The sequence below is a fragment of the Pangasianodon hypophthalmus genome, chromosome 14 (assembly GCF_027358585.1).
Source record: "Pangasianodon hypophthalmus isolate fPanHyp1 chromosome 14, fPanHyp1.pri, whole genome shotgun sequence".
NCBI classification, from domain to species: domain Eukaryota; kingdom Metazoa; phylum Chordata; class Actinopteri; order Siluriformes; family Pangasiidae; genus Pangasianodon; species Pangasianodon hypophthalmus.
In genome coordinates this window covers 22,919,337-22,932,850 of record NC_069723.1, presented here as the reverse complement: position 1 = coordinate 22,932,850, position 13,514 = coordinate 22,919,337, and the positions used below count along the sequence as shown (strand labels likewise).

General features: G+C 38.5%; 1 protein-coding gene across 10 annotated transcripts in view; it reads right to left on the bottom strand.

The window, feature by feature from the left end:
• robo2 (roundabout, axon guidance receptor, homolog 2 (Drosophila)) overlaps positions 1-13,514 on the bottom strand; it is a 495,378-nt gene that overhangs the window by 52,964 nt on the left and 428,900 nt on the right. For all 10 annotated transcript variants that reach the window (XM_053239624.1, XM_034310667.2, XM_053239623.1 and 7 more), the window contains 6 exons: positions 11,547-11,718; positions 5,008-5,213; positions 3,992-4,073; positions 3,707-3,872; positions 3,271-3,437; positions 2,119-2,240 (listed from right to left, as the gene is read on the bottom strand). In XM_053239624.1, coding sequence (XP_053095599.1) covers positions 2,119-2,240; positions 3,271-3,437; positions 3,707-3,872; positions 3,992-4,073; positions 5,008-5,213; positions 11,547-11,718 — 915 coding nt within the window. The remainder of the gene's footprint in view (positions 1-2,118; positions 2,241-3,270; positions 3,438-3,706; positions 3,873-3,991; positions 4,074-5,007; positions 5,214-11,546; positions 11,719-13,514) is intronic.

The following is a 13,514-nucleotide window of genomic DNA, read 5'->3' as shown; positions in this document are numbered from 1 at the left end:
TTCATATGGTCTTTATAGAAATTTGTACAAAAATTCTCACACACATTGGCCTTCATTTATCAATCATCCAAACCACACAGCAAATTCAAGTACAATTTACAAAAGTATGTGTGATTTTCTTCGTACTTACGTGTGAGTGGTCTGTGCTAAATCTTCCAATAATGCAGCTCTGCCACTGCAGTGCATCAGCTTCCATAGACACACACTAACTCCTTTTATAGGGTGCCATTACTTTTGTCCTAATTGAACGGCTAGTCTTTTTTATCTTAATTTATGGATTTGTTTTGGAATTGCTAACGTTGACAGAATAATTGGTATACAAAGTCACAGTAACTCATAGGCAATAATATGATTTGAAGCAACCGAGTGTCATATTAGTGAGTCTTATATTTATACTTAAATTTCCAAAAACTCAGGAGCAAAATGTAGGATATGGATGATTTTCGTGAATAACACATCTCTTGTATAGATTAACGAATAAATCTGTCGGTATACAGTGATACAGTAGGCGAGGACCAACAACGCAGACCTGCACACTTAACAATAAAAGAAAGCCCAACTATTTCAACAACTGAGAGATCACATCTGCACGATTATCACATCACGCTAGACGATGAAGGCCACGACTCACTCGCCAACCGCAGCTCAGAAGAAGAGTGGGATTTTTCAGCGAGAAGGACATAACGAGGCATAACTCACTCTAATGGCTGTTCAGCTGGAGGGCAGCCGATAGTTCGGCTTTCAGGCAGAGATATTAAACAGCTGTTTTTCTCCCCTTCAGCCAAATTAAATCAGCTGAATGGTTCCTCTCATCAACTCTCCTCCCCACTGCTTTCTAACTTTTTTTTTCATTCAGGAATGCTAAAGAGTTTGATGCTTACAGGAAACAGACCTGGCTGCCCGAGGGTCACAGTGCGCGATGATTTACAAGGTAATGTTTCCAGAATATTCCTGCAAGAGACTAAGACTGAGTACACTTATATAACAACTCTTGATTGAGGCTATTAAAATAAAATGGCCTCAATCAAGAGTTGTTATATACGTGTACACAGTAAATACTAAACAAATGTGTAGGTTCGATTCTAAGTTTGAAGCCAATGGTACGCCTCTAAAATATACTAACAGAATTTTATGAGCAAAAAGCCTTGAATAACTGAACAAATATATCCAGAGGTGCCAATTTTTTTGTAGAAATACTTTATTTATTTATTTATTTATTTCCAGATGTGCCCAAATCAATGCTAAGGAAACAGCGAGGCAAACCTGATAAGAACGTTACTTAATAGTAAAGAGCAACTACATTTTTTTTTTACAAACTAAACAGCCCACAGCCCCGCCCGCTTGTTTTCTATTGGCTCTCAAATCCAAGGTTTATGAATTTACAGGTCCAATTTCACCTAGATAAAGTCGGTCCAAAATAAAAGCAGCCACTACCAGGAGTGTGGATCTTTTACTTCCTGTGTCCTTTCCCCTTCAGTGAATTTTACTTGGTATGACCGCTAGTTTTTTTTTTTTTTCAGGTATCTCTTGTATTGCTGTAGCAAGGAGTCAAAAAATTGTAAATGCTACAGCTAAACTGTAAAAAAACTCTTTGAATGAGCGAGGTGATACTTTGGATTTTTTTTTTTTCCAATTTCATATGAGTCTTAAGAAAAGGTGTCATTACTAACTTGGTTGTGAATGATTGTCAACTGAAAGTGTGAGATGATGTTTCAAAAATGGTACACCTCCTAGGCTGTGTAAAAAAAAGAAGACAGCCGTTTTAAGTGACAAACCTGCGATTAATTACACCTCAATTTTTTACGTTTTAACCATTTATCTTCATCGAGAAGAAAATCAGATTTTTGATTGATGAAGCACCAGATGGCTGCCGGTGTTTTTCCATGTTGATCGCATGTGACTGACAGGGCAATCATGAACATATTCTCTTCCTCCAAATGTATTTGAGTCAGCATTGGCAATTAATCAAAATGGCACTTTTCAAAGACAAAGAGTTTCTACTGGATATCAATTATGCAGCGATTTAAGACTCACTGATGAAGCGAGAGAGCCAGGTTTAATTTCCACAGCTCAACACTCTCTCACTGAATACGGAAAGTACTGAAAGATCTGACTTACGGTCCAGGTGACCTGAATGGTGGTGGGGCTGAGGACCACAGGGTTGTGTAGCCGGACGATGACCTCACCGAGCTCTTTCTGTACATGCCTGTGATCTACACCCTTTGCTGGAGGACTGATATCTGCAGACATAAAAGAGAAATTAGATTCACCAGCTTACTTCTAATAATTACACATGTACATACTACACCCCTAATATGATTAGTGAAGCAAACAGGATGTTATGTAAGAAATAAAAGACTGCTGTCAACATAGCATCGTTGGGATGAAGCAGCATTACTGTTTCTGGCCCAAAGCTGATTAGCAATAGCAATTTGGCAAATATTACAATTTATTATTAATTTATTAATGAATGAAATGTTGTAATTTTTATCCATTTATAGTTACATCTAATTTTGTGGAATGTCTGTGAGACAGGTTTGTTCCTGCTTATGGGAATACTTACATTATAGAAGCTATAAACAGCCGTTTCCTCACCAGTCTCTCTCTTTTTTAAAGTAAATATTTATTATTAGCATTGGATTATGTGGTGTGTGCACCGTACAAGTCTCCGTGTAAGTCGTTACGATGGAAACGATAATGTATTACAACAAGCCCATTAATATAAACTAATATAAACTTAGGATTGGAATTACAGCCAGAGCTACTGTCACAGATGCTGTTACAGAAAATGCATCAGCCAATCAGAATCCAGAATTGAACGGTGCTGTGGTATAAAACAGCATACCTGTACTCCGCACTTAGACCTTATTGTCCAGACCTAATGAACAGACTGGGAGCTTCATGGCATTTTAATTGAATCTGTTTCCAGTTTGAGGTCGGCCATTTCTCTCTGTTATGATCATTAAGGTAGCAGGGATGGCCCAAACTCAATTACGAACTCCAAAAGTGAAAGATGTTTGCTCTGAACTGGGACATAATGGGTTTATCTGATGCTTAGAGTACAGGTTAACCAATTGAGGTTAGTCCTTTTCCCAACAAAACAACTCCTGACCTCTCTGGTACCACAAAGTGGTTTACAGAACTTTTTTCTTGCCCTACTCACTTCCCATAAAATGGTCCAATCATTTCCTCAAGAAGAAAATCAGGAAAATCTCTTTTTCTGTTTTATGTAGTTCCACTAAAATATTTCTATATAATGTAAGACGTTACCTTGGGTACGCACTGGTTCAGACATGGGACTTGGGTCACTCAGGCCCTGTGTGTTGACGGCACGCACCATGAACAGGTAGATGGTGTTGGGTCGGAGGCCTTTAATGGTGAACTGGGTGGTTTTAACGTGATCCGCTACAGTCTGCCAGCTGTTACTCACAGATTGGCTGAGAGATGCAGAAAAAAATCCATTTCGCAAATGAGTAAGACTCCAATAAAGACCTGATGACTTCATTTGAACATTAGAAAGGTAATTTACTTGATGGCAAATTGAGAATACTGATTTTGCAAAGTAGCTGACATTAAGGGAGCCACAGATTAGATACACATTACAGGTTTTATGCGTAATGACCAGCTAAAAGATGCCATTATGCACTATTTATTTAAGGAGCTCAAACCAAAGCCAGATGCGAAATCCCACTCCGCTCATCTATACCTGAATGCTTCGATCACATATGATGTGATGGACGAGGCTCTGGCCAGGCCCGGCTGCCAGGACAGAGACACGCTGTTCTTGGTGACGTCAGTGACCTGAGGTTTGGAGGGCGGACCAGGAAGTTCACCTTCTTCTCTGTTCTTGATCAGCACCATCCCACCGGATTCTGTGAGAAAAGGGAAAAGACAAGATGTTCTACTTCTTTACTTGTGACTCACTTTTTGCTGCAACAAGCATCACGAGTGACTTGTCACTCAGTGACTTGTTGATCGTCGTATGATGTACCTTTCACTTCCAGGAAGGCGCTCCATGATGTTTCACCACTCGAGCTAGCAGCAACACAGGTGTAGATCCCAGAATCAGAGAGCTGCAAAAAGAACATTTTAAATCCTTAATTCTTCATTTAAAATCCACTCAAGATCTCAACATTCCCATGCTGCATCGTACGACAAATCCAGAGAAAGCAAGAACACCAGCGTAAGCTTTTCATCTAATGTGGATTTACGTGGACCAAGTTGTGCTAAGTGCTGATGCTAATGTGGTTAATGAATTCTGTTTTGTATGCGCCTGCATTTACCCTGCTGGCAAATTTACCAACTGTCCCTCCAACCACAACAAAAGGTGGGCTAATGCGCTTATAGAGGCCAGTGGCTGAAACCCCTTGGACCGATGACAGCTGGCGTCTATCCCCTCCTGCCTTTATGTAATCTTCCCTGCATTGTTTGTTACCTTTCATCACTGCGCCTTGCCTTCATTTATTAGATAAAATGTCAGTGCTGGGCAGCTCTGTCAGCCATAATGGATATTCCATCGTGGACAAATGGGGGTGTGTGGGTACTTTAAATTCAATATAGTAGTATATGTGTGTGTATGGATATATCTATGTGATTGGACTCTGTCCAAGCTTCCACAAATGATGCTTGGGAGACCTGTCATATAACTAAGTGATAGTATCAAACAATTTACCGAAATCAATATTTTGCATTCATCTCTTTAATGCAATATGATTTCCCTCTGCCTGTGTGTGCTATGTCTTACCAATATCTGATTGAATACAGCTAAGCTTATACATCATACTTAGACAGCCACAGTGTTTGACAGCCAGCCTCACATATACACACAATAAATAAAGACGCAAGTGCTTTACCATCTATCAAAGTTTGCCTTGTACAAAAAAAGATTACATTACGCCAAGCAAGGTTGTGTTTAATATTATACAGCACTCGAAAAAGGTGAAGGAGAAGAAATCATGCTTCCTACAAATTTACGCCAATCACAAAGAAGTGTCTTTTCGCTCTCACCCGTGTGTTCTTGATCTGAAGGCTGCCCAGCTCCTGCAGGGACATGCGTGGATCTTTACCCAGCAGACTCACTCCATCTTTCAGCCAGCTGATGGTGGGTACAGGCTCCCCGGATGCTTGGCACTTCAGGAGAGCTACACTGTCCACGCCCAGGGTCTGATTGGCTGGGCCTTGCCTGATGATTGGCGGTGGCCTGTCTGTCAACACTGACCAAAAGAGAAAGAAAGATAGTATTTACCCCTTTCATACCTACATTAGCGGCATTGTTTCATTTACATTTATTGATTTGGTAGACACTTTTATCCAAAGATAAAACTGAGTTGTAAGGGATAAGGTCTAACAGTGGCAGCTTAGCAGAACCGAGATTCAAACTCACAAGCTTTTCAGCACTCCAGAACCCGAGCTGCTGAGCCACCACTGCCTCTTTTCTTACTAAACCTCAAAAATCCTTCTAACATCACCTTCAGTTTGTCCTTCTTTAAAAACCCTTTTTAGAACACTTAGAATGGACAATTTCCATCAAAAAAACTATTTTTTCTATCTTTTAGAAAGATCTAAAAATGCCATAAACCATTTTATTCAACTAGTTTACACAGCACTAGGTGCTGAGACAAGCCTATATCTAATTTCTAAAAATCCAGTTTCAGTTATAGCTTGAAACCCTGCTTAGATTTTGTCTTTTGCCATTCATGGCTGGCTCACCAATCAGATTTTGATGCAGAATTCAGAATGCAGAATTAAATCTGCAGAATTTTCGGATTACTGTCTTTGTGGAGTTTTGCATGTTGTCTATGCAGGTTTCCTCCAGGTTCTCTGGTTTCCCCCTACATCCCCCCTACAACACATGCTAGTAGATGGACTGACTATGCTAAACTGCCCCTATCCCATCCAGGGTGTATTCCCACCTTGCATCCAGTATTCCTGTGATAGACTCTGTCTGAATGGATGAATGAAAATAAAAAGTGTCAGTTAGATGATGGAACCTAATGGCCAATGATGACAAATGGAGGCTTGTTAGTTATCCAAGGCATTTCTAGATCCACATCCCTCAGACTCAAAAAACTGAGACAATGTAGAATTGTGTCCCATTGTAGGATGGAAGGTCTAGTAGGATTTCAGAAAAGTATCTATAAAACTAAAACCTCAAGTAGGTTTGGTAGTTCACCATTTACACCAAAAATATATTGTTTTTTTGATGTGTTCTGAAAATTTTATCTTCAGCCACCAGGTTCATTCTAATGAAGAGATAAATGTAAACTTCTATATCATGATGCAGAAGAAAGCCAGATTGACCACAGATCTTGTGACTCTAACATAGGACCATAACTTAGCTTTCCATGAGTATGTGATCTTTTGTCAAGGCCATCTTATTGCTCCTTTTCCAAATATTCACATAACAGTTTTTCATTTCTTTATGAGAAATGTTGGCCTAATATTGGCAAAGTGCTAGGATGAAAAGGTTCTTATAATCTATAATTCCTGGACCGGTGGCAAGCTTTTATCTCCAAGAAGTGAATAATACATTGTGTCTTGGCCTCGAGGCTGCTATAATGAGGTGGTATGGATTAATGAGAGCAGACCTGAGGGTACTAATTACAGCATCTACCTTTAACCTTTCTGATTGTTTCGCCTAACATCCTTCTTCCTCTCTACTGCTCTATGTGCAGGACTTCGCCTCTGTGGATTTCCTGCATTTACTTTTGCCATGAAGGATGGTATTTATACTGTTCAAATCTCTGTAGCAATGCTGAACGGGTCAAAGGGGTTGAAGAGATGGCATCTTGATATATCAAGGAGGATTAGGCTAAGCTTAATTTAAACTAAATAAAGATGTTCCCGTATAATCACTCTTTCCTCCTGCTAACCAGAAAGCTAGTATCATTAGGTGACTTGATTATTATTCTGAAATTAAAGCTGTATCGTCAAATCTAAATTGTTTTCAGTAATTGGTTACGCTTGAAGCTCAGCACCTATCAGTGTATCATCAAAACATCATAAAAAAGCTATTAGACTGTATAAACTTGGATCCTTCCTGTGTCTTTTCACACTTTTCTTGATGCTTTGCTTTGCTTGCTAGATGTTTAAACAAATCTGGGCAGCAACTGATTAAGTCAAGTTCCGAAACAAATAAATATGTAGCTCAGGTGCACACTCTCTGTATCCAACATTTATGTGAAAATAAATAACCCTCTACACAACCAATTCGCTGTAATTTATAAAAGTAGATGCATACATAAAAAATGGTGAGCCAGCCAGGAGTTGCAAAAGACATGACCTGACTTAAGAAGATTTTTAAGAATAAACAACTGTCTTGACATATTCTGCGAGGGACAAGTAAACTGCTTGTGTGAGCTTGCCATGGTGTAACATACCGCAACCATAGCGAGTTACAGAAATTTTTGTACATCAAAATCTAACTGGCGAGCCAGCCAAGAGTTGCAGAAGTGCTATTCATAGACATTTTTGTACATCAGAATATATTTGGTGAGCCAGCCAGGATAAAAAGGCATGATCTAACTCACTACTTGTATAATAGTTTCATGGTGTACCATATTTGAGAAAAAGGACATGCACTGCAGAGTGGTATTTCTGTTCATTTACAGTTTTCACATGAATCAAAATCTAATTGGTGAGCCAGCCAGGAGTTTTCAAATTTTTTTTAAAAGAATAAATCCAAAGTTCAGACATTTTGTAAGTGTGAGACAGGTGAACTTTTTGTACAAGATTGTCATGGTGTAACTTCTCTGTAAGTAAAGAATCTAAACCACCATGTTATTTATAGAAGTTTTGCTAAATCAAAATCTAATTGGCGTGCCAGCCAGGAGTTGCAAAATCATGCTTAATTTCAAGACTATTTTTTAAGAATAAATAGACAGTTTAGACACACATTCTGTGTGGGACAGCTTCACTACTCGTATGAGATTGTCACGGTGTAATATCTCTGCAAATTATGAAATTAACACAGCATGTTATTTATAGAAGCTTTTTTGTAGGTCAACATCTAATTGGTGAGCCAGCCAGGAGTTGCAAAACACATGACCTAACTCAAGAACATTTTTAAAAATGAAAACACAGTTTAGAAAAAATTCTGTGAAGGACAGTTTCACTACTTGTATGATATACTTGTGGGGTGACATAGAGTTTGTTTTTCGAAGGTAGGAGAAAACCGAAGAACCCAGAGGAAACCCAGATGGATGGAATTTTTTTTTTGTTAAAATCCTCAAGAGTAAAATGAGGTGTTTTGAAATAAACCTTCCTTCAAGCCAGCACTGCTATTCTCTATGATCAGACAGTATCTAATCCCTGTCTGTGAGAGTGATGGTGCTGGTGTGTGAGTATGTGTATTTGGAAGCCATGATGGAGTGACGAGAAAAACCTTGACTGAATAAGTGTGTCTGTATGTGTGTGTGTATGTGTGTGTGTGTGTGTGTGTGTGTGTGTGTGTGTAAGAATGACATGACAGATTGATGAGGAGATGGTTGGACTCTTAGATTAAAGGGGCCTTGGTGCTGTCTGCATCAGGAATTTCTCATTACGTTTCTCCTTGAACCTGTCGGACTCCTGTTGCCCCTCAGCTCACTAAATCACGCTGTTAGAACTGCAGGTGTGACCGTGATCCTCCACCCTCGCACTCTGCTTTTTCCACTAATCCTTCGCTCCTGCTTCCCTTCACTGTACTCCCTCACAAACTATCCATACATTCCAACACGATTAAGCACACTAAAGCATTTTCTCTCTAGAAAATCGTGTACACATGCACACACGATCATACAGAATTCTGGATTGTGATTGGTCAGAAGGTGTTGATTGATTTTCTATAATAAAAGCTCTGACATTTGTGCAGCTGCAAATCACAGGTTTATACTTATGCACTAATACTATAGGAACAACTTACACAGACATTTGTAAGGCAGACGATGCACGTGAACAGACTAAAAAAGTGTGAGAAGACGTTTATTTATCATTTACTCCAGGAAAAGCTGTAATTCCAGGATAGAGAAGTTTACACGTTGCGTCTTCTAGGTAAACGTGACAAGCTGTGCTTTTTTGTATCATTAACTTTGAGTGAGAGAGTGAAAAGAGAGACTGACGAGGGAACGACTGTTTATAGCTGCTATAACGCAAGTGAGAACAGGAACTAACATGTTTCACGGAAGTTCCACAACACTAAACGTAAATATAAACTGATAAAAAAGTATGATCTGTTGTTCTTTAATAAATAACAAATGGTTAGAGTTGGTAAATTTTTGGTATATAAGAGGAATAAAACACTTCGGACACACTTCACGGTGGTTGTTGGTTTTCCAATAACAACAGACCTTTTCCTAATCTTAGCAGCTTTATAAAATATTTTTTAAAAGATTCCTGTTCAAGGCTAAAACGTGTTGCAGTCTAAAGAGAATCACAACTTTTCATCTTGAAATCAAGGGCATTTCTTTTCATTTTGGGAAAGAAAGCCCTAATATAAAGCTAACTTTTTTCTCCTCTCTTGCACAGTTGCTATAACAACACTGGGAGGAAGCAGAATTGGCGGGATCGGGCGTGCCGCTTGGGTCTCTTTGTGCTGCACAATCGATGTTGCTCAGAGAAAATTCAAGGACAAATTCCAGCTTGGCCCACAGCATCAATAGAAACGTAGCACAAAGACGTGTTGCTCAAGTGCTCCTGCTTCAGAGACACACACTCAGTACAGGGTCTGTTCGTGAATCACAGAGAGGTCGGAAGATGAATAAGGTGAACTGAAAGACAGGGATAAAGAAGATGGAAGTATGAGGAGGAGGAAGAGGAGGAAGAGGAGGAAGAGGAGGGAGAGAGAGAGGAGAGCGAGGTGGCTTCTCTGAACCTTTCAGACAAAAGATTTACACGAGTGTAAAAAGATTTGCTGCATAGTGTGTGTGCGTGTGACCTTATAACATCTGACATTATGTGGTTTATAATTATTCAAAACAAATTATGTTCATACATGAAACATTTAAATGCCTTTTCACACCAAAATGGGTTTGTTTCATTTGATTAATGGATGCTGAAATGCGCCTAAAATTCAATGTACATCATTTTGTGTTCATCATTCTTGAAAACAGTGATCCTTACACAAAAGACGCACAACTAAAAATGTGTGTGTATGTTTTTTTTTTAAAGACACATAATGTCTTCAAGACACATGTAGTGCATTTTCACTTGCAGTGCATGTTTCTTTTTTATTTTAGGGCATGTGATTTCATTTTTCACGTGATTTTCTCACATGACAATTATTCTTTTCCATGAATCAGTGATGACATACTGTTCTCGTGGTGTAGTGTGTGTACTTTCAGAACACATGTTGAAACACACTTTCACATGTTTTTCTCATGTGATCACATATGACGCACTTAATCACATGCTAATAAACATATGATCACATGTGAAACGTATGTGATTTTTCCATTAGGGCGGTAGTTCTGTAGCGTGTGTGGTCATTTTAATGTCAGAAAGTCAGGAAAGTCAGAAGTCAGAAGAAAAACGCTGTTATTTGACCCACTGATCTTGTAACATAAACTTAAAGTGTGAAATAGTGAAACTGAAGATATTAATAGCCAGAATAAAAAGCCAACTTTTGGACCAAAATGATCCTGCGATTTCTTTCCAGTTCTGTTATAAAGCTCTTTATGCTCTAATTCAAACGCAATTTTCCTGTCAGCGGCCATTTTAACTGAAGATCTGAAGAAAATGTTTTTAACATTTCAGTTTTTAACACATCTGAAAAAGTACAGAATATTAAAATTGGTTTGACATTTTAGAAATAAAAGATTATTGCATAAAGACCAAGTCGCCACAACCCTTATAGAAAAAAATCACATCCATTTTACGTGCAATTGTGTGAAAACCTTGATATCGAATTGTGTTAACACTTGATATCGAGTGAACAATGTTCATCATACGGGAAAAATAAACAATTTGTTAAAATAATCACATATGAAAATAAAAACACTTGCACTACATGAAAAAAATAATCCAGAGTAAAAAAAACGTGGGGAAATAAGAACAATGTGAAAAAAAATAAATGTAAAAATTTGAAACGAAAAAAAAAAAAAATATATGAAAACAACCTGCATGCATGACATGTGAAATTAAATGAAAATTAAAAAACATGTATGAGAAATAAAACAATGTCATGAAAATAAATTTTAAAAAAGTGTCTAAAAACAGTAATTTTGTAATTTTCATATGTAACTCATGTTTGTGTGAATCATGTTTCCGTATGGGAAAGAATGAATTTTTGTCAAATTCAAATTTTCATTGGTCACATACACAATCACACACAGTATGACGTGCAGTGAAATGCTTTTTTTCGACTGTCCTTGACATAATGTATGGATGGATAGATACCTGACACTGTCAATGTCAGGTATCCATCTAGTGTCAATAAAGACATCAGGAATAGCTCTATTAGAACAGAATGAAACACACATCAGAGCACTTTCTAAAAAAAAAAAAAAAATCAAGGGAAAAATCAAGAAGAAAACAGAACAAGCCCAGCTCCATCCTACTACAACACTCACCATCTGTTACTTCCAGTTGAGCTTTGGCGAGGATGCTGCCAGCGACCGTCAGCGCCTGGCAGATGTAGTAGCCTCCGTCTGCTCGCTGCACGCCCGTGATGGTCAGAGCTCCGCTGGGTGAGACGGAGAAGCGGCTGTTGGGTTGTTGCGGCTGGTTGGGAAACAGCAGGTTCTGCACAAACAAACAATACGGAGGAAAGTGGAGCAGTTAGCTGAGCCGAGATTCCTGTGGAGGTGAGGCTGATGGAAACTCTGCTATGGAATTACAATAAACTGTCCTGTTCTGTGATCATTCAAGCACTACGAGCCGAACTCAGAGCGGAGGAGTTTAACTGAAATCGCGCAACGTTATTCAGGCCGCAGACATAACTACGCCTCATTACACGATTCTCAACTTAAACTTCGCTTTTTCGGTTTGAGTTAGCAGAAGTATTAAGTCCAGCACCACTTGACGTAACCACAGTATGTCATGCTGAAAGCTGTATTCTGGTTGTAAATACATTCAAAAAACTATTCGAGGTCAATATTACATACGCAAATGACACTATTCTTTAATTAATAATATTTTAAAGTCTACGAACAGAGGACACATCTTAACAAAAGACACTGGTTATTTAAAGCTGTGGTTCTCAAACTTATAGCCAGAGACTATTTTAACTGTAAAATAAATTCCACAGACCCCCTCAGCACTAATATATTTCATGATTAAGTAATAGATTTCTATTTCTGAACTTTCCTTCAACAGAACACATTAGGTCAGAGTTGACTTTGGTGCTTGGACCCCTTTCCTTCAACAGAACACATTAGGTCAGAGTTGACTTTGGTGCTTGGACCCCTTTCCTTCAACAGAACACTTTAGGTCAGAGTTGACTTTGGTGCTTGGACCCCTAAATATATGTGGGTTATGATTTCCAGCACTGTAACCAAAAAAACAACAACAAACAAACAAATAAATAAAATAAAAATCTCAGACCCTCTGGCTAAGCTTCGTGGACCCCACTTTGAGAACCACTGATCTAAAGAACTAAATTTTGTGCGTAAAATTATGAATTAATTTAAAATAAGACTTAAATCTAGCAGATGAGTGCTCATCTTATCCTTCAAACTATGGGCACATATTCTTCTCAAGAGATCGCATTAAATGATAAAAAGTGTGATAAAATAGCCTGCATCTTGCATACATTACAGTTTCATGACTTCAATATAGATTCTTGAAAGGAAAAAATTGCTTCATTGGTCTGCATTTTCTATCCCTCATACTTGTTTACAGGTTTAAACCCGGTGGTCTAGACACTACTGAAAACACCGTCTCTGATAACCGTCTCTATTCAATAAAAATCTGGCAACAGCGGAGGTGTGAAGTACATGCAGTTGATTTTAATAATCTGAATGTGAAGAACAGAAAATCAACTTAAGCATGTGCGTAACCCGATTCTGAATACAAGGAACTTTCCATGTATAAATATTGACCTAAATTTTGAACTTAATTCACAGACTCTAACTACGGTCCCATGTCCAGACCAGAATATTACCTTTCCCCATGTCTCCCACGCATTAGTTCAAATTCCTAATAAAAATAAAAATAAAAAACTGGTTCCTTAATAAGCAAAAATTTGCCTCTACAGTCAACCTATCCAAAAGAGAGTGGTGAGGTTAAGGTGATTCAGTGCTAATTCAGATCCCCTCAACAGTTTTTGCTAATTAGCAGGATAATGAACAAGCTTTGCTAATGGGCTCCCGTCCTACTTAATGCTTAGCTTGCTCACACCAGCCCCGCCCTTTTTATCCATTATTTTTATATTCTTTCTTTTTTTGGTCCTCAAACCTGACTTTCAGAGGAACATTAGCTGGATTCGTTTACACCTAATGACTTTAATGCAGCAAATTATGAGTGCATGTTGTGTGTGCGTGTGTGTCTCTTCTAATTAACCATTCTAGCCATGAACACATGATAAATGTCCAGCCCAT